Source organism: Sorex araneus, chromosome 11 (genome assembly GCF_027595985.1).
Source record: "Sorex araneus isolate mSorAra2 chromosome 11, mSorAra2.pri, whole genome shotgun sequence".
NCBI lineage: Eukaryota > Metazoa > Chordata > Mammalia > Eulipotyphla > Soricidae > Sorex > Sorex araneus.
The window spans coordinates 11,871,537-11,894,068 of NC_073312.1; the positions used below are offsets into that span (position 1 = coordinate 11,871,537).

The following is a 22,532-nucleotide window of genomic DNA, read 5'->3' on the forward strand; positions in this document are numbered from 1 at the left end:
ACTGTTCCATATTTTGGTTATTATAAACATGCTTCTATGAATATGAGGTCTACACTTCTTTTTTGATATTACTTGTTGTGGGGGCCACATCCTGTAATAATGCATGTAACAAAGTCAGTCACAATAAGCAAAGCTTGGGGGCCACAAGGACCACTTTCAGTAGTCCCCAGGAAGTCATACGAACTGGAGATCAAGTCCAGGACCACACACACACATACACACACACACACACACATACATACACACACACACACACACACACACGACATGTACCCTACCACTGGAAGCACATCCAAATAACCTATATATATCTTGCATGCATCTATTTTAACTTGGTGTTTTCATTTCCTCTGAATAATTCTCTGAAAGAGCACTGTTAGCTAATATGGTAATTTGTTTCAATTTTAGAGGATCCACCATACTGTTTTCCATAGCAGCTGTACAAGTTTACAATTTAGCTATTATTAGGACTCACTCTCTCAACATCACCACCAGTGTGTGTTCTTTTGTATTTTGATGAAGGGCACTCTGACAAGCTTGAGGTATTATTTCAGAGTAGTTCTGATGTGTCTTTTCCTAATGACTTGCTACATTCAACATATTTTCTGATACCTACTAGCCATTTATAGATCTTCTTAGAAAAAATACTATTCTAGTACTTGCCAATGTTTGGACTACATCTCTACTACTGAGTCATATTAATTCCTTATATATGCTCTATAGACTATATCTTATTCTGTATAGAATCTTTTCAGCTTGATGTAGTCCTTTTATTTTTTTTTATTTTTTGGTTTGTGGATTTAGCGTCCAATTCCCCAAAATTGCAGAAACACAAGCCCAGAAGTTTCTGTTCTTAGTTCTTCTAGAAGTTTCATGGTTTGAGGTCTTATAATGAAGCACTCCATTCCAACTTAACTTTTCTGAATAACATGAAAAAGTTTAGTTTCATTATTTTATGTGTGATATTCAATTTGCATAGCACAAATTACCAAAGACACTGACTTTTGCCAATTAAGTATTCTTGTGTCAGGAATATTATTATTCCTGCCATTTATTAACTGACTGCATATGCTTAAATTTCCTTCTTGCTCCTCACTTCTACTTCATCTGTTTTTATGCTAGCACCATACTGTTTCAATGACTGTAACTTTTTAGTATAGCTTAAAATTAGGAAGTATCCTATGTTCCATTTTATTCTTCTGAAAACCCTTCTGTAACTCATAAAGTTTAGTATGCCATGGTTCCATATTTTGTTCAAATCAAGATACTTTTTTCTCCTGAAATTTCTTCTCTTATCTACTGGTTATTTGTGAGACTGTTTCACTTACATCTATTCATTAATTTTCCATTTTTAAAGCTTACTGATGTTTAGCTTCATATAATAATATGAAAGCAGAAATTTGGAAGAATCTCTGCCCCTTGAAATTAATAGGCTTTGTTTTTGTCTATAAAATAAAGTCTATCCTATAAAATATTCCATCTGCCCTTGAGAAGTTTTTGTATTTTGCTGTTGGTAATCTGAAAGTTCTGGACATGTCTATAATAAATATTTGGTTTATAATGTTGCTTCAATTCCCTATTTCCTTATCATTCTCTCTTGATCATCTATTTGTTGCTGAAATTGGGTTATTATTTTGCTATACTGATGTTTATTTCATTTTTTAGCTCTGTTAGCTAAATTTATTTAATTAAATATTCTAACACCATCACATTATATGATGACTTTATTTGTTTCTCTTTATCATTTCTTAGTTTAAGTTCTGTTTTATCTGAGATAGCTACCTCTACCTTTTTTAATTTGGGGGGATGGAGTGGAGAGTTGCCATTTTATGAAATGTCTTTTTCCACTCATTTATTCATTGTTTATGTGTGTCTTTAAAATTAAGTCTCTTGTAAAAAATATATCAAAAGGATCTTGGATTGTTTCGTTTTTGTTTCATTTTTGTTAATGCTTCTGATCAGATTATTTAATCCATTTATACTGGCAGTTGAGTCGAAGGTACTATTGCCACTTTTGTTAATTTTGGTGGGGCCTTTTTGCAATTTATTTATTTTTAGGTCCATTGCTCCTGTGTTCTTAACTGGGTTGGTTTTTGCGTGTTTTTGATTTCTTTGACTTAGCATGTTCTTTTGAGTAATTATCACCATTATTTCCCTTGTGGTTATTATGAACTTACATAAAATTTCTTAAAATTATACCAGATGCTTGCCTTGCATCCTGCCCATTCCAGGTGGGAGCCCCTAGCTCTGCATACAGGCCCTGGGCACTGCCATTGTTCACTCCTGAGCACAGAAGGAGGAATAACCTCTGAGCACTGACACGTAATTCCCAAATTATAGCGACTTTTTCTTTTTTAAATAAGGGCCACCCCAGTGAACTTAAAGAGCCTGGGATCTAACTGTGGTAATGCCCAGTCCAGAGCTGTGGGCATGATTCTTCAGTGCTTGGGCCAAACAGCTACTCAGAGATTGCAGAGACCTTGCCCAGCTGGAATGCAAGAGCCACCAGGGCGATCCGCAGCAGATTCAGGAAGCATGCAGGGGCAGAGCTCGAATTCAAAATCTCACACATGCTACGCATATATTCTATCACTTGAATTATTTCCTTAGACTGTAACACTGCATTTAAAACTAATAGCAACCTAACATCAATAGAATTCTGAAATTTTACACTTTAATTTCCCTCCATCACATTTTATGCACCATACACTTAGTGCAGAAATTTCTGGTGCAGAATCTAAGCTTAACTACATATTTATGATTACCAGTGAGTTTTATGTTACCTTCTTATGGTTTTATATTTTGGATGATATGACATTATGTTACATGACTATAGAACATAAGAGGTAATGAGATATTTAAATTATTTAGGCAAAAAGCAACTTTTTAAAAAACTGCCTGTTTTTATTATCATCATGATGAAATTGCAGAACAAAAATAAAATATCTGATCTACTACATAATTTGTGGAGTGTGGGAAGAGGGCAGGTAAAAATAGAGCCAGAATCTGCAGTACAGACAAAAATAGAGAACTCCTCTTTTTCCTAACTTTCTGCATTATTTCACCTCCATGTACCTTTAAAAAAAATTTTTTTAATTTAGGTGTCATAGCTAGGATAGAACTGAAGTCACTGTTTCATAGTTGTAGAACTGTGTTGCAGAACAATTCCCTCCACCAGTTTCCAGATTCCTCCACTGTTATGTCACTCTCCTTTCCTCAACACCCCAACTATCTCATCTCAGTTCCATTGATCATTTCTCAGCTTTTGTCAGCATTAGGGCCTACAATAAATACACCATTTGAGTGGGAGAAAATAATTGCACAGATACATCAAAAGGTAATTAATACCCAAGATACATAACACAAAACAAGTCCATCAAAAACTGAAGAGAGGAAAATAGACACTTCCTCAAAGAACACATAAAGATGCACATGACAAAAAAAAACAAAAACAAAAACAAAAAATTGGGGCCGGAGCGATAGCACAGCGGGTAGGGAGTTTGCCTTGCACGCAGCCGACCCGGGTTTGATTCCCGGTATCCCATATGGTTCCCCAAGCACTGCCAGGAGTAATTTCTGAGTGCAAAGCCAGGAGTAACCCCTGAGCATCGCTGGGTGTGACCCAAAAAGCAAAAAAAAAAAAAAAAAAACAAAGATGCACATGAAAATATAGTCATCATCACTTATCATCAGTGATGCCTGCATATGGAAACAACATGAAAGTGTCACCGCACATCAGCTAGTACAGTCTATGAGAAAGAGAGAGGGAGGGAGGGAGGGAGGGAGGAAGGGAGGGAGGGAGGGAAGGGAGTGAGAGAGAGTGAGAGAGAGAGAAAGAGAGAGACAGAACACCAATTAGGGCTGGTGGGGATGTGATGAGACAGGAACTCCCATTCACGGTGAGACTGGCGCCTCCTTGGACAATGATTTAGAAACTCCTCAAAATATTACTCTCCAAAACTTTCCATATGACCCAGCAATTCTGCTCCTGGATATATACCCTAAGAATACAAAACCATTAGTCTAAGAAAGACATACATATGCCAATGTTCACTATAGGAATCATAAAAATGTATTAAGAATTGCAAAAGCTGAGTATGAAACTAATACTGTCCTTGTAAGCATGAGACCATGTGTTAAAGAAAACCAGTCTGCTAAGTGAAATGAGTCAGAAAGAGAGAGACAGACATAGAAAGATTGCACTCATCTGTGGAATATAGAATAATAGACTATAAGACTAACGCCCAAGAATAGCAGAAATAAGTACCAGGAGATTGTTTCCATGGCTTGGAGGCTGGTCTCTCATTCTGGGTAACTCAGGGAAGGGACCACCAAGTAAAATGTGGTTGGAGGTCATGTGGGGGAAGGGTGATGCCGGCCGAATACAGACTAGAGACTGAACACAATGGCCACTCAACACCTTTATTGCAAACCACAACACCTAATCAGAGAGAGAGAACAAAAGGGAATTCCCTGCCATAGTGGCAGGGTGGGGTGGGGGGAGACGGGACTGGGGAGGGGGGGAGGGATGTTGGGTTTACTGGTGGTGGAGAATGGGCACTGGTGAAGGGATGGGTTATCGAACTTTGTATGGGGGAAACATGAGCACAAAGATGTGTGGATCTGTAACTGTACCCTCACGATGACTCTCTAATTAAAAATAAACTAATTTTTAAAAAAAGAAAAGAAAACCAGTAATGTTACAAAATACTGAAGGCAATGTCCTGTCTTTAAGCAGAGGATTTATTTACTACCATTGTTTTAAGGCCAAATTTTATCTTCCTTAAGAGGAAAATCCACAAATGAGTGTAATCTTTCTATGTCTGTTCCTCTCTTTCTGACTCATTTCATTTAACATGATACTTTCCATGTTGATCCACCTATATGCAAATTTCATGACTTCATCTTTTCCAGCAGTTGCATAGTATTCCATTGTGTAGACTATAGACTGAACATGATGGCCACTTAATACCTCTATTGCAAACCACAACACCCAAAAGGAGAGAGATCGAGCAAAAGTGAATGTCCTGCCACAGGGGTGGGGTGGGGTGGAGGGGATGAGGTGGGGGTGGTGGGAGGGATGCTGGGACCATTGGTGGTGGAAAATGGGCACTGGTGGAGGGATGGGTACTCGATCATTATATGACCGAAACGCAAACATGAAAATCTATAAGGCTGTAACTGTACCTCATGGTGATTCACTAATAAAACAATTTTTATTAAATAAAAATAGAGGAATATCCCCAAGTTTTACAGTTTGACTTCGTTTTTAAGTTTAGAGTCTAAAGATAAAAGGAAAAACACAAGTACTCCTCACCTTTCAGAAACCTGAAAGCCTCAACAGTTAGTCAAAGAAATAACTTGATATATTTAAGGTAATTATGCAGGAAATAATATATTTCTTTTACATAAAAACAAAATATACATACTTTATGTTATTAACAGACTTCTTTGACCATTTATCATACAGTATATATTTATAGTTTTGGAGAATCCTGAACAATTTTTATTATTACATAACTATTACTGAAATGTATCGTTTGTGTCAGAGTGGAATATGGTAAGTTTATATGGAATATAAAGACACAAACATATATGAAATCAAAATTTAAAAATAATTTTAATAACATATGTGTGAATGAGAATATGAAAAACACTTCTAAATATTATTAACAAACACTTTCAAAATTATGTTTCTGGGGAGAGAACTGACAGTAACAACAAAATTCTAAAAAGGCAAAAATCATTAATAAAAAGTGATCAGTTACACAAGTACAAATTTAGTAATAATAAAGAATTCAAAAAGATACTAGGTATGGGTTACTTAATAGATGTAGAGGGAAATTACAAAGATGAAAATGTAGATTTGGCATACAAAGGGAACTTTCCAGAAAAATGAAGAACATTCTTTTTTTTTTTCAGAGAGATACAAAAGACAAACATTTTATAAGTTATTTTTTAAAAGTTTCCACCAAGGTATTATTTTTAAGTTTAATCTTTTCTGAGAATTAATAAATACAAGTGAATATAGTTTTAATAGAGATTTCTTAACGAGGGTACTAAACTGGGGGAGGATAGCAAAAATTCAGTTCACACAGTGTGAAAGAGAGGCCCTGGTAACTTTGAGGGGTTGTTGGATTTGTGTCCATGGAAACCATCAGCAGCAATGCTGTCAATTGCATGGTCTCAATCAATTAAAAAATAAAAGCTCAAAACAAGTTCAATTAAACAAAGTGCTGAAGCTGTTCTACTTACAGTTGGCACTGGTCACCTTTTATTCCTTTGGTTGTGCAGAAACATTTTCCTGTGTGCATATGACAAATATTTGCATGGCCACTGCATGTACAAGCTGCAAGTCAAAACCAAAGTTACACTTAATATTCTGCATCACAGACAAGTGCATCACATTTCCGGGAAGGCCGTATTTTTATTTTACACCACACATTTTCCTCTTGTCATTCAAAATTGAGGGTGATCTCATAGAGTATTTTTTTTAAAGTAATTTTTTATTGAATCACTGTGAGATACAGTTACAAAGCTTTCATATTTGAGTTTCAATCATATAATGATCAAACACCCATTCCTTCACCAGTGCACATTCTCCACCACCAATGTCCCCAGTATACCACCCCCCTTTCCAACCCTCCCCCTGCCTCTATGGCAGATCATTTCCCCCATACTCTCTATTTGGGGGCATTATGGCTTGCAATATGGATACTGAGAAACTATCATGTTTGGTCCTTTATCTACTTTCAGTACACATCACCGATCCTGAACGACCCCTCCAACCATCATTGATTAGTGATCCCTTCTCTATTCCAGCTGCCTTCTCCACCAACTCATGAGGCAAGCTTCCAATATGGAGCAATATTCCTGGCCCTTGTGTTTACAGTTCTTGGGTGTCAGTATCATATTATGTTGTTTTATATTCCACCAATGAGTGCAGTCGTTCTATGTCTGTCTCTCTCTTTATCACTCATTTCACTTAGCATGGTACTCTCCACGACCATCCACTTATAAGCAAATTTCATGACTTTCGATATTCTCCATGACCATCCACTTATGAGCAAATTTCGTGACTTCATCTTTCCTAACAGCTGCATAGTATTCCACTGTGTAGACGTACCAAACATTCTTTAACCATAGAGTATTCTTAAGTAAAGTGAAGTGAATTAAGTTATTCAAATAATTTTGTGAGACTTTTTTTTAAGTCTTTAGTGGAGGGTGGATTTGGGAGCTAACCCCAGCTGTACTCAGGGTTTATTCTTGGCTCTGAGCTCAAGGAAATCACTCCTGGTATTGCCTGGAGGATCATATAAAGGGACTGAATCCAGGTCAGCCTTGGACAATGCAAGTGTCTTACAACCTGTACTAAAGCATCTCTCCAGCCCAAAACTCTTTCAAGTCTTGAGGGTATCCTGAATGAGGTACAGGATGGAGTCAAATATTTGCATCATTATTCTTAGGGCAAATTTCATTTCTAAACTGGTACGTCTGCTTAATGAAATGAGCCTCAAAAAAAAAAAAACACACACACAGGAGTTTGCAATCAAATAGGTTTGCTTGAAAGGTACAGCTGGAGTAACTACAGATTTAACTTTAGGCAATTTATTGTTGCAAGAGCAACAGCAGGACAGCTCCGCCAACCAACATGAACTGCCACTCACATCCTCTCACGAATGTCTGTATTTCTAGGTAATAACTCAGGGACAACGCTGACAGACAGTCTAAGGAAATGAGACTAATCCTGTCATCAGCACCATCAAAAGTCCTTTGTGAAAATGACTGTGTTCCTATACATTACCAGCTGACTAAACAATCCCACTGATAAAAATTAATTTGCTTTTTCACATAATTCACATATATACACACACAAAATAAAATCAAATAGATCATTAATTTTGTAAAAATACAAAATATTCTACAACACTGCATTTGAGTTTAATGTTTATGACTATTTACTTTGAAATAAATCATCATCATCATCATCATCATCATCCCATTGATCGTCGAACTTCTCGAGTGGTCTCAGTAACGTCTCCATTCGTCCTAGCCCTGAGATTTAGAAGCCTCTCTTTACTCATCCTTCCCAACAATGCTATATCGGAGGCTCTTTCAGGGTCAGGAGAATTGAAATAAATAAATAATATAATCATACTCCTAAACATATTATTTTAAAAAAGGCTTTAATACTCAGTAGATTTCTAAGAATTAGATGTTTCATTAAAAGAGACTCCAACACAAAAAGTGTGAGTTTTTCTAATAAGAAATACTTAAATAGATCAACATTCCTTTAACTTAGTAAATTAACTATGGAAACAATAAAATTCTTAGACATAAGAATTATCATTGAATACTAGCTTAAATAATTTCTGAGACCAAAAGTGTATGTTTGAAGTACCTCTTAATGTCAGGGGAAATGCCCTTGGTGGTGCTACACTTTAAGCTAAATAGCACAAACATATTTTAAATTCACTGGTTCACAACTTGTACTTCCTGGCAGAGTTGAAACAATTAAAGAGATCAACATTCCTTTAACTTAATAAATTAACTACGGAAATAACTGCAGAACTTAATACCACGGTAGAATTGCAAAAAATAAAGAAATCCAGGAGTCACACAGATGGCTCAGTGAGCTGAGAGAATGCAAATGAGGCCTGAGATCAATCCCCAGCACTTCATGGGCCCTTAGTACCAGGCAATCTCCAAACAGAGTCATGAGTAGCACACAAGCATCACCAGATGTGCCCCCACCCCAAGATCCCCCAAAAAGATAAAGAAAACTGTCACTACCATAATAGGGCACTAAGTTATATGGGCAATATGCCAATTTGGATCTTGTCTGTTTTGCAGTGTCAGGGGTTGAACCCAAGTCTTCAACTCATGCAAGGCAAATGCTCCACCTCTGAAGTTCATCCCTAGCTCCAATATGAAAATTGGTAAGTATTAAGTGAGCATACCATTGTCTCTCTATTAATTTACAGGCCTTCATATTAACATTCGCTGCCTTAGAATCAGAAATTCACCAAAAAAAGATGCATATTAATATTTAAAATGGCTAACCTTTTCATTGTTTATTGCAGAACTGGGGAACAGTTACGTTTACACAGTTTTTTATTTTGATTATTTTAATAGTGTACGTTTGAATTACATTACCTCTTTTTTTTCCAAAGGAAGGAAACTTCTTTTGTTTCCCATCACTTAATTTCATGTGATCATATATATTTATGGGACATTTACTTCCTGTGTTCTATGATTGCTTTGTCCTTTTTTAAAATTTTTTAATATTTTATTGACTCACTGCGAGATAGTCACAAGCTTTCATGTTTGGGTTACAATTACACAATGATCAAACACCCATCCCTCCACCAATGCACATTCCCCAGCACCAATATCCCCGGTATACCTCCTCCCCATTTTTCATCCTCCTCCATCCATCCATCCTGCCTCCATGGCAGGCAATATTCCCCATACTCTCTCTCTACTTTTGGGCATTATGGCTTGCAACAAAGACACTGAGAGGTCATCATGTTTGGTCCATTATCTATTTTCAGCACCCATCTCCTCCAGTCATCATTTTCTTAGTGATCCCTTCTCTATTCCATCTGCCTTCTCCCCTCCACTCATGAAGCAGTCTTCCAGCTATGGGGCAATCCTCCTGGCCCTTGTATCTACTGTCCTTGGGTGTCAGCCTCATGAATTACATTACCTCTTAGTGTACGTTCATTCAGGAGAATTCCCTTGGTGGTGTGGCACTTCAAGCTAAATAGCACATATATATTTTAAATTCACTTGTTTACAACTTGTACCTCCTGACAGAGTTGAAATTATTCATGCTGTTGTCAGTACATGAGCTTATCATTGTATGCTTAGAAAGCAGCTTGAAAGCATCATACAGGTAAAATATGTTTATCAAGTTTTTTTAAACAAATGGATTTCTGTTTACCAAATTTTACCTGATGATTATTTTACAGCCTGGACTTATAATGGTGGAGACTTATGTGCCCATGAATTTCATTTCCCCACCATATAAAATTTCAATTATGAATTTACAACCCAAACTAATAAACAAAAAGCATAGCAAGTATGTTATCAGGATTCAAACAAGTTTTATATAAAAATATTCTTTAGAAACAAGAAATCCAAAAGTAGTCACCAACTGCTTGTTTCAAAGGCAGGATAATTCCTTTTGTTGTTACAATGCTATCTATCACATAGTATAAAAGAAATTCTGTAGAGTAATAAAGCATGCATTTTAATTTCCACGTATATTTCTAGCACAACTATACCAAATGGCATTTAACAGATATGCTAATTATTAAAGCTGGAATAAAGTAGAAATTCTGATACATCTGTTCAAATGTCAATATAACTTTAAGTTCTGCTCTTCAAACTTCTCATTCTTCATTGTTCTATGACCAAATTCTTTTCTTTTTTAAAAAATTTTTTAACTGAATCACCGTGAGATTACAAATATAAGGCCAAATATAAGGCCTTATAAATACAAATGTAAGGCCAAATTTTCATCAACATGTGGCTTATAAAAGGGAAAACATAATGTAGTTCATTCTTTTATATAAACCTGCAATGTTGATAACAATGAATCTTATCAATTTATTCTTCTTTACTAAATACTCGAGAATAAAAACTGCTACCATGTATCAACCTGGAGAGCGAATTTTTTTTCCCTCATAAAAAGATGATCATCCTCATGATTCAGATTTGTCCAAATAAACAATTTGACAAAGATTACTTTGTTTATTAAGAATATTTTGGTCTCTGTGGGCCAGTAATGGCTGCTGCTGCTATTTCTGCTTCCTCTTTGTCTTCTGCTTCTCAGCTCCTACCTCTCTGCATCATTCTTCCGACACAATTCTTTAAAATCACACAAACCATTATCAATTTAGGAGCCTACAAAAAAAAAAAAAAACCTAGGAAATAGGCTTGTACTGTTTTCTGGGATGATTTACAGACCCTAAGAAATAATGGTTAAGGACTATTCTAAATACACGGCTGTTTCATTAATTCCTACGCTGACTGCGGCACTATTTGCAAGAGTCAAAATCTGGAAAGAGCCCAACTGTGCAAGAACAGATGAGTGGGTAAAGAACCTAGAGCGCATATAAACAAAATGTACTGTCGCTGGAATACTACTACTCGACTTTCAAGAAAAGATGAAATCATGCAATTTCTTGCTGTATGAGTGGATCTGGAGGGGGCCAGGCTGAGCGAAGTCAGTTGGAAGGCGAAGGACAGTGGCAACATGATTTCTCTCATATGTGGGATACAAAGCAACAGGACGGGAGATGCTCAACGGCAACTAAAAGCTGGTCTTCAGCAGAGCTCCCCACAGCACGGTGGGAGAGAAGGTCACTGGGGCAGTGATGGAGGGAAGCAACAGAGAGTGTGGTGGAGGGTGTGGTGCAGGGATGTTTTATGCATGAATTCTTCATTAACGATTTTGTGAAGCACCATGACGAAAATGCAAGTCAAAGAAAAGGGTTCTAACTAATCGAATCCGTCAAAGAAAAGGATTCTAACTAATCTAATCCGTAGACGTGTTTCAGAGTCTTGGGTTAGTAATTCTGAACATTGCATTCTAAGATGAAGCAGATAAAAAATCGATACAGTGGCTAACAAGGTCAAGTTTCTTTCCTTTTAGCTATAGAATAAACAGGCTTGAACCCCAGAGTACAGGGAAGGGAAGGGCAGAGAAGGAAAGAAATCAAGAGGCGAAGGAAGAAGATGACAAGGGGAAGTAATGGGGGAAGGGGACCAGGGGATTCCGTTATACCTGTGATGCGGGAGAGTGTATTGTTACATATCCAAAGCACAGACTCAACAACGCTGAAAACTAAACTACAACCATGAAACTCTGAAATGTGCCTGTGAAGGGGGCAGATTTGGGGGCGTTGGGGGGAGCACAGAAACACTGGTGAGGAGATTGGTGATGAAACTTTGAATGCTTAAAACATAGCTATCCATAACTCTATAAAACACAATTTTTTAATTAAATACAAAAATTTTCAAAGAGAAAGACACTTTAAAAAAATAAACTTTAAAATAAAGGAAATGATCAGTATTTGTATGAAATCATGGGTTTTAATATAAGCATAGGTAGTTGCTGAAATTGGCATCAGTATTGAAGAGGCAGCGCAATATTCACAGTCTAAATCTTCCCTGAGATGTTTTCAGAAAAGAATAATAAGCATCCCCAGAGCGAGGAAATCTGGCTGACAAAACTAACCAAACAATATTTATTCATAGTGAATATTACCATTGATCAAAAAAATACAGCCTGTGGTGTCCTATAAGTGAAAAGAATTTGGTATTACTTTGCCAGTACTCTTGCCTACAGTATAGAGCAGAATACAATTATAAGACAAAGTCAACTTAAAGCATATGCTATATACATATAGGTGGGCTGTATGACTTACTGTATGTGAAATGAATCCAAATGACAGTATCATATCACACCAAAGATCACTGCATTGTCAGAAAGACTGAAATAATCAGTGTTGGTGGGGATGCTGTGAGAAAGGAATCTTGGGACTGGAGTGATAGCACAGCAGGTTGGGCGTTTGCCTTGCATGTGACAGACCTGGGTTCAATTCCCAGCAATCCTATATGATTCCCCGAGCACCGTCAGGAGTAATTCCTGAGTACATGAGCCAGGATTAACCCCTGTGCATCGCCGAGTGTGGCCCGAAAAGGAAGAGAGAGGAAGAAAGAAATAAAGAAAGAAAGAAGGAAGGAAGGAAAGAAGGAAGGAAGGAAGGAAGGAAGGAAGGAAGGAAGGAAGGAAGGAAGGAAGGAAGGAAGGAAGGAAGGAAGGAAGGAAGGAAGGAAGGAAGGAAGGAAGAAAGGAAACTTCATTCACTGCTGATGAGAATATCTCCTAGTTTGGCCTTTTTGGAGAGTAGTATGATATTTTTCAAAATCACAGGAATATACATTTATATTTTTTGACTTTTAAGTCTGTTTATCATTATGTTTAATGATTTCATTTGATGAACTTTGTTTCCGCAGTATTTTATTAGATATTTTTATCTTATGGTTAGAAGAGCAGATTTTTGCAACTTAAAATACACAAAAATTCCACTTCTAAAGAAAATATCAGTCTCTATCTTTTCAAGAAGAAAAATGATCCCATATAAATACGCTAATGCTCCTTATTACCAATAATAAAAATCACATAATACAACAGAAATAATACATTTTGATAAAATGTGCCCCAGAAAATTAAGGTGGCAAGGCAAAAATATAGATGGTAAGCTGAGATGTCAGGCAACACATTTTGATTTGTTTCCTCTAGAAAAACTAGAAAATAAAGAATTAATATAAATTATATTTCTTCTTCCTCATCTGAATTCCATGTAACTTCTCTTATGTTAAAATTTTTATGCACAAACATTATATTATTACTCAGTAAGAGCTATGAGTACAGTGGAAAAATAATCCTCGGTCCCAGCAAAATAAAATATACATGTGGAACCAATGTAGTTTCACTTTTGGCTCAGTGAAAAATAAAAGAAAACAGAAAAATGAACAAGAAAAAATACATCATTTTTTACCACTTGCTTTAAGGTGGAAATATTGTTTGAACTACAAAGCTCTCAAGTTAGAAAGCCTATTTTATCTTACTCTTCAATTACATGAAAATGAGTTAAATGGAAGACAAAATATATATAAACAATATTTTTATTTCTTTCATGCACAGTTGAATGACCTACAAAGCTATGCATTTATAATATGGAAACATAGATTATATAAAAATTATAAAAAACAGAACCTTTCTTATGTTCATAGCCTACTTAGAATGGACAAGTGATAACTTACAAGAACTCTGACAGCTATTATCACAGACCTTCCAACACGACTTAAGCTAGAGAAAAATATTGCTACGTTATTTAAGCTGAAATTTCCCATGAACTAAGATATGAAAAATGAATAACAGGGTTTAGAGACACAAGAGTTACTAGGTATATAAATATAGTTAAAATTGATAAAGCTGAGTTTATCTGAAGATATGGTGAACAGCCTAAAGAGACATAACATCTAAATTATAGAGACCCTAGAAGACTATGGAAGAGATATATCGGGAAAGAGTTCTTGAGAATAGAAATTATCACTGAAAACTTCCCCACATTGACCACTGACTAGGTCAGCCAATAGCCAATAAGGAAAGAGCAACCTTGGAGATGAAACAGAAGAGACGGGTTTAACATCTCTAGAGCTCCCAATCTATGGAACGCTGAGACCTGTTCTTCATTGCTTCTAGATCATTCTCTAGGATAGACACATGCTGGGACACAAAACACGACTTCATTGGAGAAAGAAAATAAAAACAATATCAAGTATCCGCTTGGATCATACACTTTGAAATGGCAGAGAGAGAGAGACCAGAGTATAGAAAGCAGAGGGTATATTAAACACATGGAAATTCGACAACTCACAACTCAAAAATCATTGGGGAAACAAGAATAAAACACAAGCTCTGAGAACGCACAGGACACGGCAGGACTCTCGGAAGAGGGAAGTTCATAACTCCCTAAGTATTCATTGAGAAACAAACCAACAAACGAAAAATAGGTTTAAATCAGTGACCTAATTACATATCACAGCCAAATGTTTCCATTATCTCAGTCCTCTTGTACTTGAAATTATCGCTACTAGAATAGAGGGTTCAGAGGTAAAGCACAGCAGGTAGGGAACTTGTTTTCCATGCCGCCAACCCTGGTTCAATACCCAGTGCCACTTATAGTTCCTGAGCATTGCCAAGTGAGGCCTTAAACACCTCCCCCTAAAAGAATGAAGTAAATGGTAAAAACCAGAAAGAAGAGTTGGAATGATAGTAGAGCTCTTCATGCAGCTAGCTCAGGTGGGTCAGATTCCTGACACCACCTTTGGTCCCCCATCCTGCCAGGAATGGTCCCTGAGCACAGAGCCAGGAGTAAGCTCTGAGCACTGTTAGGTGTGAGCCCCCCAAAATAAAACAGAAAGAATGATGAAGTTTGAAAAGACTTAGATGAAGAAGACTTAGGACTCCTAACCAACTGATGGTAGAGAAATATTTCTACCAAAGAAAATATGGTTTTAGAAAATTAGTTTAGAGAGCCAGAGAGATAGGAGAGTGCAGCAGATACTTGCCTTGCACATCTGGTCCTAGGACAACTCCTGGAGGGACCTTGGGCAGAGCCAGAAGTAGGCCCTGAGCACAGTCAACTGTGGACTCCTTGCAACCCCCACCAAAAATATAATAATAATAAGATTCAAGGAAAGGAAAAATAATGGTATAACATTGACACAAAACCAAGTTCACTTTATCATCACTGGCTCACTGTCAAGCTTGCTCATTGTTTTGCTCGAGAGGGACCAGTAACGTCTCCATCGTGAGACATGTTGTTACTGTTTTTGGCATACCGAATACGCCACGAGTAGCTTGCCAGACTCTGCCATGAAGGTGGGATACTCTCGGTAACTTGCCGGGCTCTCCGAGCAGGATGGAGGAATCGAACCTGGGTCGCTTGCATGCAAGGGCGAATGCCCTACCCGCTGTGCTGTCTCTCCAGCCCCACTGTATCATTGAAATTTCAACACCGCACAACATTGAAATTTCAACACCGCACAATTTTAATAGCCTTTCGATTTTCAAAATGTAATAAAATTCATATAATATTCTCAAGGGAATGATCAAAGTACAATTTGATGAGTATGATATAGATACTAAATATACCTATGCATAATTACCTAATTATTGACTTAATACCCCTATCTTAGGGGATATTTTAATCTCAGCCTGGCTTTTCCCTGAAACACAGAATGATAAAATGGGTCTGCATACTCGAGCCCTCGTCTTGCATGCAAGCGACCCAGGTTCGATTCCTTCATGACTGGGTCTGCATCCTCGAGCCCTCGTCTTGGACCATATGGCCTGGTTGACAGTTACCACCAGGTTCCCTAAGCACTGGGGAGGCCATCCCATCCCTCAGAACTTCAACATGATCACTCCGAAACAATTAACAGAACAAAGACTTCCTCGGCTACTGATTTTCATTCACCTGCCATTTTAAATACTCAGGTTAATCGCTCCAGTTTGAAAGAATGGAGATTTCCACTTTTGAGAACTGTTCAAAATCCTCTGATTATAAAAGCCCCTACCTGAATGAACAATCTGCACTCTGGGAGACAGATTTTAAATGTTTAAATTTCACAGAATGATCTCTCTCATATGTGGAACTTACAGATACACAGGAGGTAGCAACAAAGATCCAAAGGCAGCAGAAGGAGGAAGTTGGGGGTAGTGTGGGAGGGGTGGGGGGGCAAAGGGGAGGCGTGTACAAAATAGAGGGGTGCGGAAGGAAGATGAGTACACCAGTGATGGATGTGAATTAGTATGAATTAGAATTACGCCCATGAGAAACCACTAATAGTATTGCAAACCAAAAAAATAAATAAATAAATTTTTTAAAATAAAATGTTTAAATCTCTCACTCAGGGCTTAGAGAGTCACATGCTCGGGTGTTTGAAAGTGCTTTCGGGAGCAGTGAGGGCTTAAAATGATTTGAGTTCTGAGGACTGCGGTTACTGAGTACAGCACGCCGCAAATAAATCTGCCTGTGAGGGCCTGGGAAAGCAGGTGTGCAGGCCATCCTTTGGAGGGATAATAAACACCGCTTATGCAAATCATCAAGGCTTTGTGATTAAAGGAGCTGGAAAACGTAACTCCCATCTGAGAGCAGAGAAGGAAAAGCTCTCACCATCTTTTTGGTTATCTTTAGTCTCGCAGAATGGCACTACCGAGTGTGTGAGCATCTAAATATTTCGCTGAGAATCGTTCACATGCAGATATTAAAAATATGGCAAGAGAAAAGCATGTTTTGCTGGTCAGAGACAAACAAAAATAAATTGAACTGTTATTTTTAGGAATTCATTTTTATCTCAAATTAGAAAAAATATATAGATTTGTAACTATTAAAAATTTTTTAAATATATTTCTATGTTGCAGGGCTGGAGCGTTAGCACAGCGGGTAGGGCATTTGCCTTGCAAGAGACCAAACCGGGTTCGATTCCTCCATCCCTCTCAGAGAGCCCAGTAAGCTATCGAGAGTATCCCACCCGCACAGCAGAGTCTGGCAAGCTACCTGTGATGTATTCGATATGCCAAAAACAGTAACAAGTCTAACAATGGAGATATTACTGGTGCCCGCTCGAGCAAATCAATGAGCAACGGGATGACAGTGATCCAGTGGTACAGTGATATTTCTATGTATAAGAAAGACAGTCGGCTAAGAAAACTATTCATAAACTTTGAAAAAGCAAGGTAAACTAAAAAAACAATTTTTTTTAAAAAGTAGTAGTTATGCCATGCTAATCTTCTCTGTATCGTTCCAATTTTAGTATATGTGCTGCCAAAGCAAGCATGAGAGTCTCTTGCCCGCACGCCTGGCTGTCTTCCCCAGGGCCCCTCGGAAGGGGTGTGGGCTCCAGCTTCCCTCCCCACCCCGAGCAGAGCTCCTGGCGGACTAAGACCACTGGAACCTAGCTACAGCCATGCTCGAGGCCCCTCTCCACACGTTTGGACAGGCCTCACGCATGAAGGTACCGGCAGAGGAACCCAGGTGTGTGTAATCCCATCAACGGCCAACATCCGGAGACTTAAAAGCGAGCTCCCAGAAGCGCGTGGCCATATCTTGTAGCCTACTTTTCCCTCTGGGAGAAACTGGCAAGCTTCTGAGAGTTTCCTGCCCACATGGGACAGCCTTGCACGCTTCCATGGTGTATTCATATGCTAAATCCAGTAACAAGCTGGATCTCATTCCCCTGACCCTGAAAGAGCCTCCAGTGGGACATCCTTGGGAGGGCCGAGTCGAGAGAGACTTCTAAGATCTCAGAGAAAGGATGAATTGAGAGGTTACTGAGCCCACTTGAGAAATCGACAATTAACGAGATTTCGTGATCGTGAGTAGTTATGCTACAACCAACCATGAACATGGTGTTAAAGAATGTTTTGGTTTAGCTTGGTTTACTTTGGGTTTATTTATTTATCTTTTAGTTAGGGGCTCCATCTGGCAGTGCTCAGAAGTTATTCCTGGCTCCGCACTCTGGAATCACTCAAAGAACCATATAGGATGCCAGGGATCAAACCCGGATCAGCCACATGCAAAGCAAGTTCCTTACCACTGTACTATCTTTCCTTCCCCTACATAATTTGTTTTTAAAAATAAACTAAACTCATTAAACATCTGAAAATAAAGAAATTTAAAAGAGTGAGGGTATTCTGAAGATACCATTACTTAAAAAAGATTGCAATTCTTTAAATGTCTGTATATTTCATGATTTGCAGAGGTTTTATACTAATAGAACATCTTTCTTTGGAATAGTTGAATAAAACATGCATATAACAATACCAAAATTTTTTAATTTAATTACATTATATCTTGGACTGGAGCGATAGCACAGCGGGTAGGCATTTGCCTTGCATGTGGCCTACCCAGGTTCAATTCCTCCATCCCTCTCAGAGAGCCCAGCAAGCTACCGAGAGTATCCTGCCTGCATAGCAGAGCCTGGCAAGCTACCTGTGGCATATTTGATATGCCAAAAACAGTAACAACAAGTCTCACAATTGAGATGTTACTGGTGCCTGTTCGAGCAAATAGATGAACAACCAGAGGAGATGCCATTGCTACAGTGCGGTGCTACATTATATCTTAGTTGTCTTACATTTAGAACAAGTTATAATGAAAAAACATTCAACTGATGATGATCACATAAAATTAAACATCATAAATGACACTAATCTCACAAGGGTCTCAGGTCCTTCCATCAGAATAAATCTTTATCCCAGATTAGATCATCCAATTTTTTCATAGCACTATTATAGCTCCAATACAATGAATGGAAATGTAGGTCCGAATACAGTTCTTGCATACAATTATTTCTGGAATTCAAAAATCATCCTTCATTACAAAGTACCTTAGGAAGTTGAATGCTGAGCCACTGCAGAATATTGTAGATTCAAAGAAGATTCTATTTTTTACTTTTTAACTCTAATTTATAAGCGAGATTAGAGATAATGACAAAGATAATAAATGCTGAAGGTCCAAATCATACATTTTTATTAGCACACTTAATTCTCTGATGTAATAAATAATAGTAATCTTGATTGACAATAACTTTCCCAATAATAACAAGAACTGTAGTATTAACATCTGCCAGAAACACATAATACTTTATATGTAAAGTATTTCACTTAAGTTTCACAAAATAAAAAAAAAAATCAGGCACTGTTTACAGATGAGAAAATTCAAGACACTAAGATATGATAAACAATTATCTAAATTGACAGAGGCATTGGGCCAAATCAGTATGATTCCGAAGCCTAAGCCATTAATAATGTTTGAATCTTTCAAAGCAATAAAGGCGAAAGTAAGATAGACTAACCCACAGATAGCAGCCACAAACAAGGCTGCACCAGAGAATCTACCTGAATTTTAATGAGAAATAATCATTTTAGTAATTAAGGAATTTTAGGACTTATGTGCAATAATGAAATATTCATAAATATCCCATAGTTTATAAACTGAAAAAAATCTACAAGGATACTTACATAATATTGATAATAATGTTCACTTAATTTTAGTGAAAAATTTTAAAACATGGTATTAAAACCTGCATTATACTCAATCGCTCACCATCAAACATAAATCTTCTTTCACTTATTGTCATCAAGGACTTTAAATTTTAATAAATTCATTTCCCGGGGCCGGAGCGATAGCACAGCGGGTAGGGCGTTCGCCTTGCACGCGGTCGACCCGGGTTCGATCCCCGGCATCCCATATGGTCCCCCAAGCACCGCCAGGAGTAATTCCTGAGTGCAGAGCCAGGAGTAACCCCTGAGCATCGCTGGGTGTGACCCAAAAAGCAAAAAAAAAAAAAATTCATTTCCCATACTAAAAATTAAATTCGGCGAACAGAGCAATAACACAGCATATCTGGTGTTTGCATTGAATGTGTCTGAACTGAGTTCAGTCCTTGGGACCACATATGGTCCCCTGAGCACTGCCTGGAGTGGCCCCTTAACACAGAGCCAGGAGTAAACCCTGAGGACTGCCAGATGTGGCCGAGAAAATGGAAAAAACAAAAAATCATCATCATCATCATCATCATCCCGCTGATCGTAGAACTTCTCAAGTGGTCTCAGTAATGTCTCCATTCATCCTTGCCCTGAGATTTTAGAAGCCTCTCTTTACTCGTCTTTCCCAACAGTGCCACAAAAAAAAAAAAAAAAAAAACCTACCTTTGTTCTATAAAGTGAACTAGAAATGAGTTAGTGATTAATCTATACTTTCCTTGTCTTATAAATTGATTTTAGCTAATACTGAACTACAATTCATCAGCTCTCAGAGTTATCTAGTTAGATATGTGTCCCTAGGAAGCAAAAAAAAAAAAATGACTTTCTTATCTCATCATAGAGAAGTCATAAATTAAAAATTGACCAATTATTTCCTTGAAAACTCAAAAAACCTGAAAACCAAAAATAACCATTTGAATTTTCACCAACTGCCAGAATATATGTAACAGTGAATAAGACGGGCTGTGACGGGGATGGAGAGATAATATAAGGGGTAAGGTGCTTTCTCTGCATATAGCTTTGATCCCCAGTACCACACTGGACCCTGAAGCACTGTACAGAGTGAGCCTTGAGCACAAAAACAGTAAGTCACCAGATGGAGTTCAAACATCCCTGGCCATCCTCAACCTCCCCTTCCCCGCCCCAGAAAACTGTCTATGTTATATTTCATTTTACTGTGTGATTTCAGTCACAAAAATGTGAACTGACTGAACTAGTTTTAAACCTAACAGAAAATCATCCCCAAAGGAGAAAAGAGTTTTTAAAGCACTCTGGCTGTTGAAAAAGCAGTATCTACCATTCTAATAAAAAGTATATTTTCTAGTAATACAGTTGCTCAAAGACTAGAGTGGTAGCACAGCAGGTAGGGCAACTGCTTTGCACCCGGCCGACCAGGGTTCAATTCCTCTGTCCCTCTCAGGGAGCCTGGCAAGCTACCGAGAATATCCCACCTGCACGGCAGAGCCTGGCAAGCTCCCCGTGGCATATTCGATATGCCAAAAACAGTAACAACAGGTTTCACAATGGAGACATTATTCCTGCCCACTCGAGCAAATTGATGAACATCTGGACGACACTGCTACAGTTACTCAAATGTTTCTTCGCATATACTGGCAAAAATTAAATTCCAAGGATCCTGAGAGATAGTATGGTAGGTAAGGCACTTCCATTGCACCTTAGTTCTTTCCCCAGCATCGCATATGGTCCCCCAAGCACCGCCAGGAATGATCCCTGAGTACAAAGCCAGGAGTAAGCCCGAGTACCACCAGGTATGGCCCAAAAGCAAACAAAAATAAAATTCATAATGGAGAATCATGTTGTTATATTTGGCAATGAACTCATATTTTTAAAAAGCAGTAAAAGAAAAAATAACTGACCACTAAAATTAAAAGCCTTTGTAGTCCAAACGAAAATTTTTAAAAAGTCAAAATATAGTAACCAATAAACTAATATAAATAATGGAACTCATAACATATATCTGATTAGAGTTTCATAGCCTAACTGTAAAAATAAAAACCCTTAGAATTCAACATCAACCTTATATCTGGTTAGGGTTTCAGAGGGTCAATGTTAAAAACAAAGAAAACCCTGAGAATTCAACATCAACAAAAATGAACCCAATTTAAAAGTGGACGGAAACTAGGACCGCAGCGTGCTGGTCAAGGTCATACCTTTGCCGCCAGGTCTGGCTTCAAAGCCCAGCCCCACAAACCCTAGAAAGAACTAGCAAACAATAAGCACAGGAGATGAACAAAGCTTTCTCCACAGAGAAGATGTAACTACAGACACAAAAATTTAAACGGAGGTCTGTATGTCCAATTAATACCAGCATCATTTCACAAGTCAAAAGGTGGAATTGATTCTCATGTATCATCAGGAGATATAAAGATAAACAAAGTGGGTATACTGATATGACAGAATAGCTGTAAGCCTTTTAAAGAATGGACACACATACATGCAGCCATGCGCACACGCGCACGCACACACACGAATCTTGAAGGCATTATGCTTAATGAACTAAATCAATTCATAAAAGGCAAATACTACAAGATTTCAGGTAAATGAGGTATTTTTTCTAGTCAAAAGCATAGATACTGACATAACAGAATAGTTGTAAGCTTTTTAAAGTGTGTGCACACACGCACACACACACACATACACACACACAGGAATATTGAAGGCATTATACTAAGGAGACTAAACTAATTCATAAAAGGAAAATACTACAAAATTTCAGGTAAATGAGGTACTTTGTCTAGTCAAAAACATAGATATATCCAGGGATTCCCAGAGTTAGGCAAGTGGAAAGTTGCTATTCAATGTTTATAAAGAATTTCAGTTTTACAAGATGAAAACAGTTTTTGAAGATGAAAGATAATGACAGAAGCACAACAGCATT

The 22,532-nt window shown here is 37.7% G+C and overlaps 1 protein-coding gene and 1 pseudogene across 1 annotated transcript in view; both read right to left on the reverse strand.

Annotated features, from left to right (window-relative positions):
- The window catches only part of ATRNL1 (attractin like 1), a 749,151-nt gene that overhangs the window by 530,103 nt on the left and 196,516 nt on the right, over positions 1-22,532 (reverse strand). The window contains exon 20 of the mRNA XM_055118743.1: positions 6,256-6,349. Within this exon, the coding sequence (XP_054974718.1) occupies positions 6,256-6,349 (94 nt within the window). The remainder of the gene's footprint in view (positions 1-6,255; positions 6,350-22,532) is intronic.
- On the reverse strand, positions 17,331-17,420 carry LOC129399452 (U6 spliceosomal RNA; annotated as a pseudogene).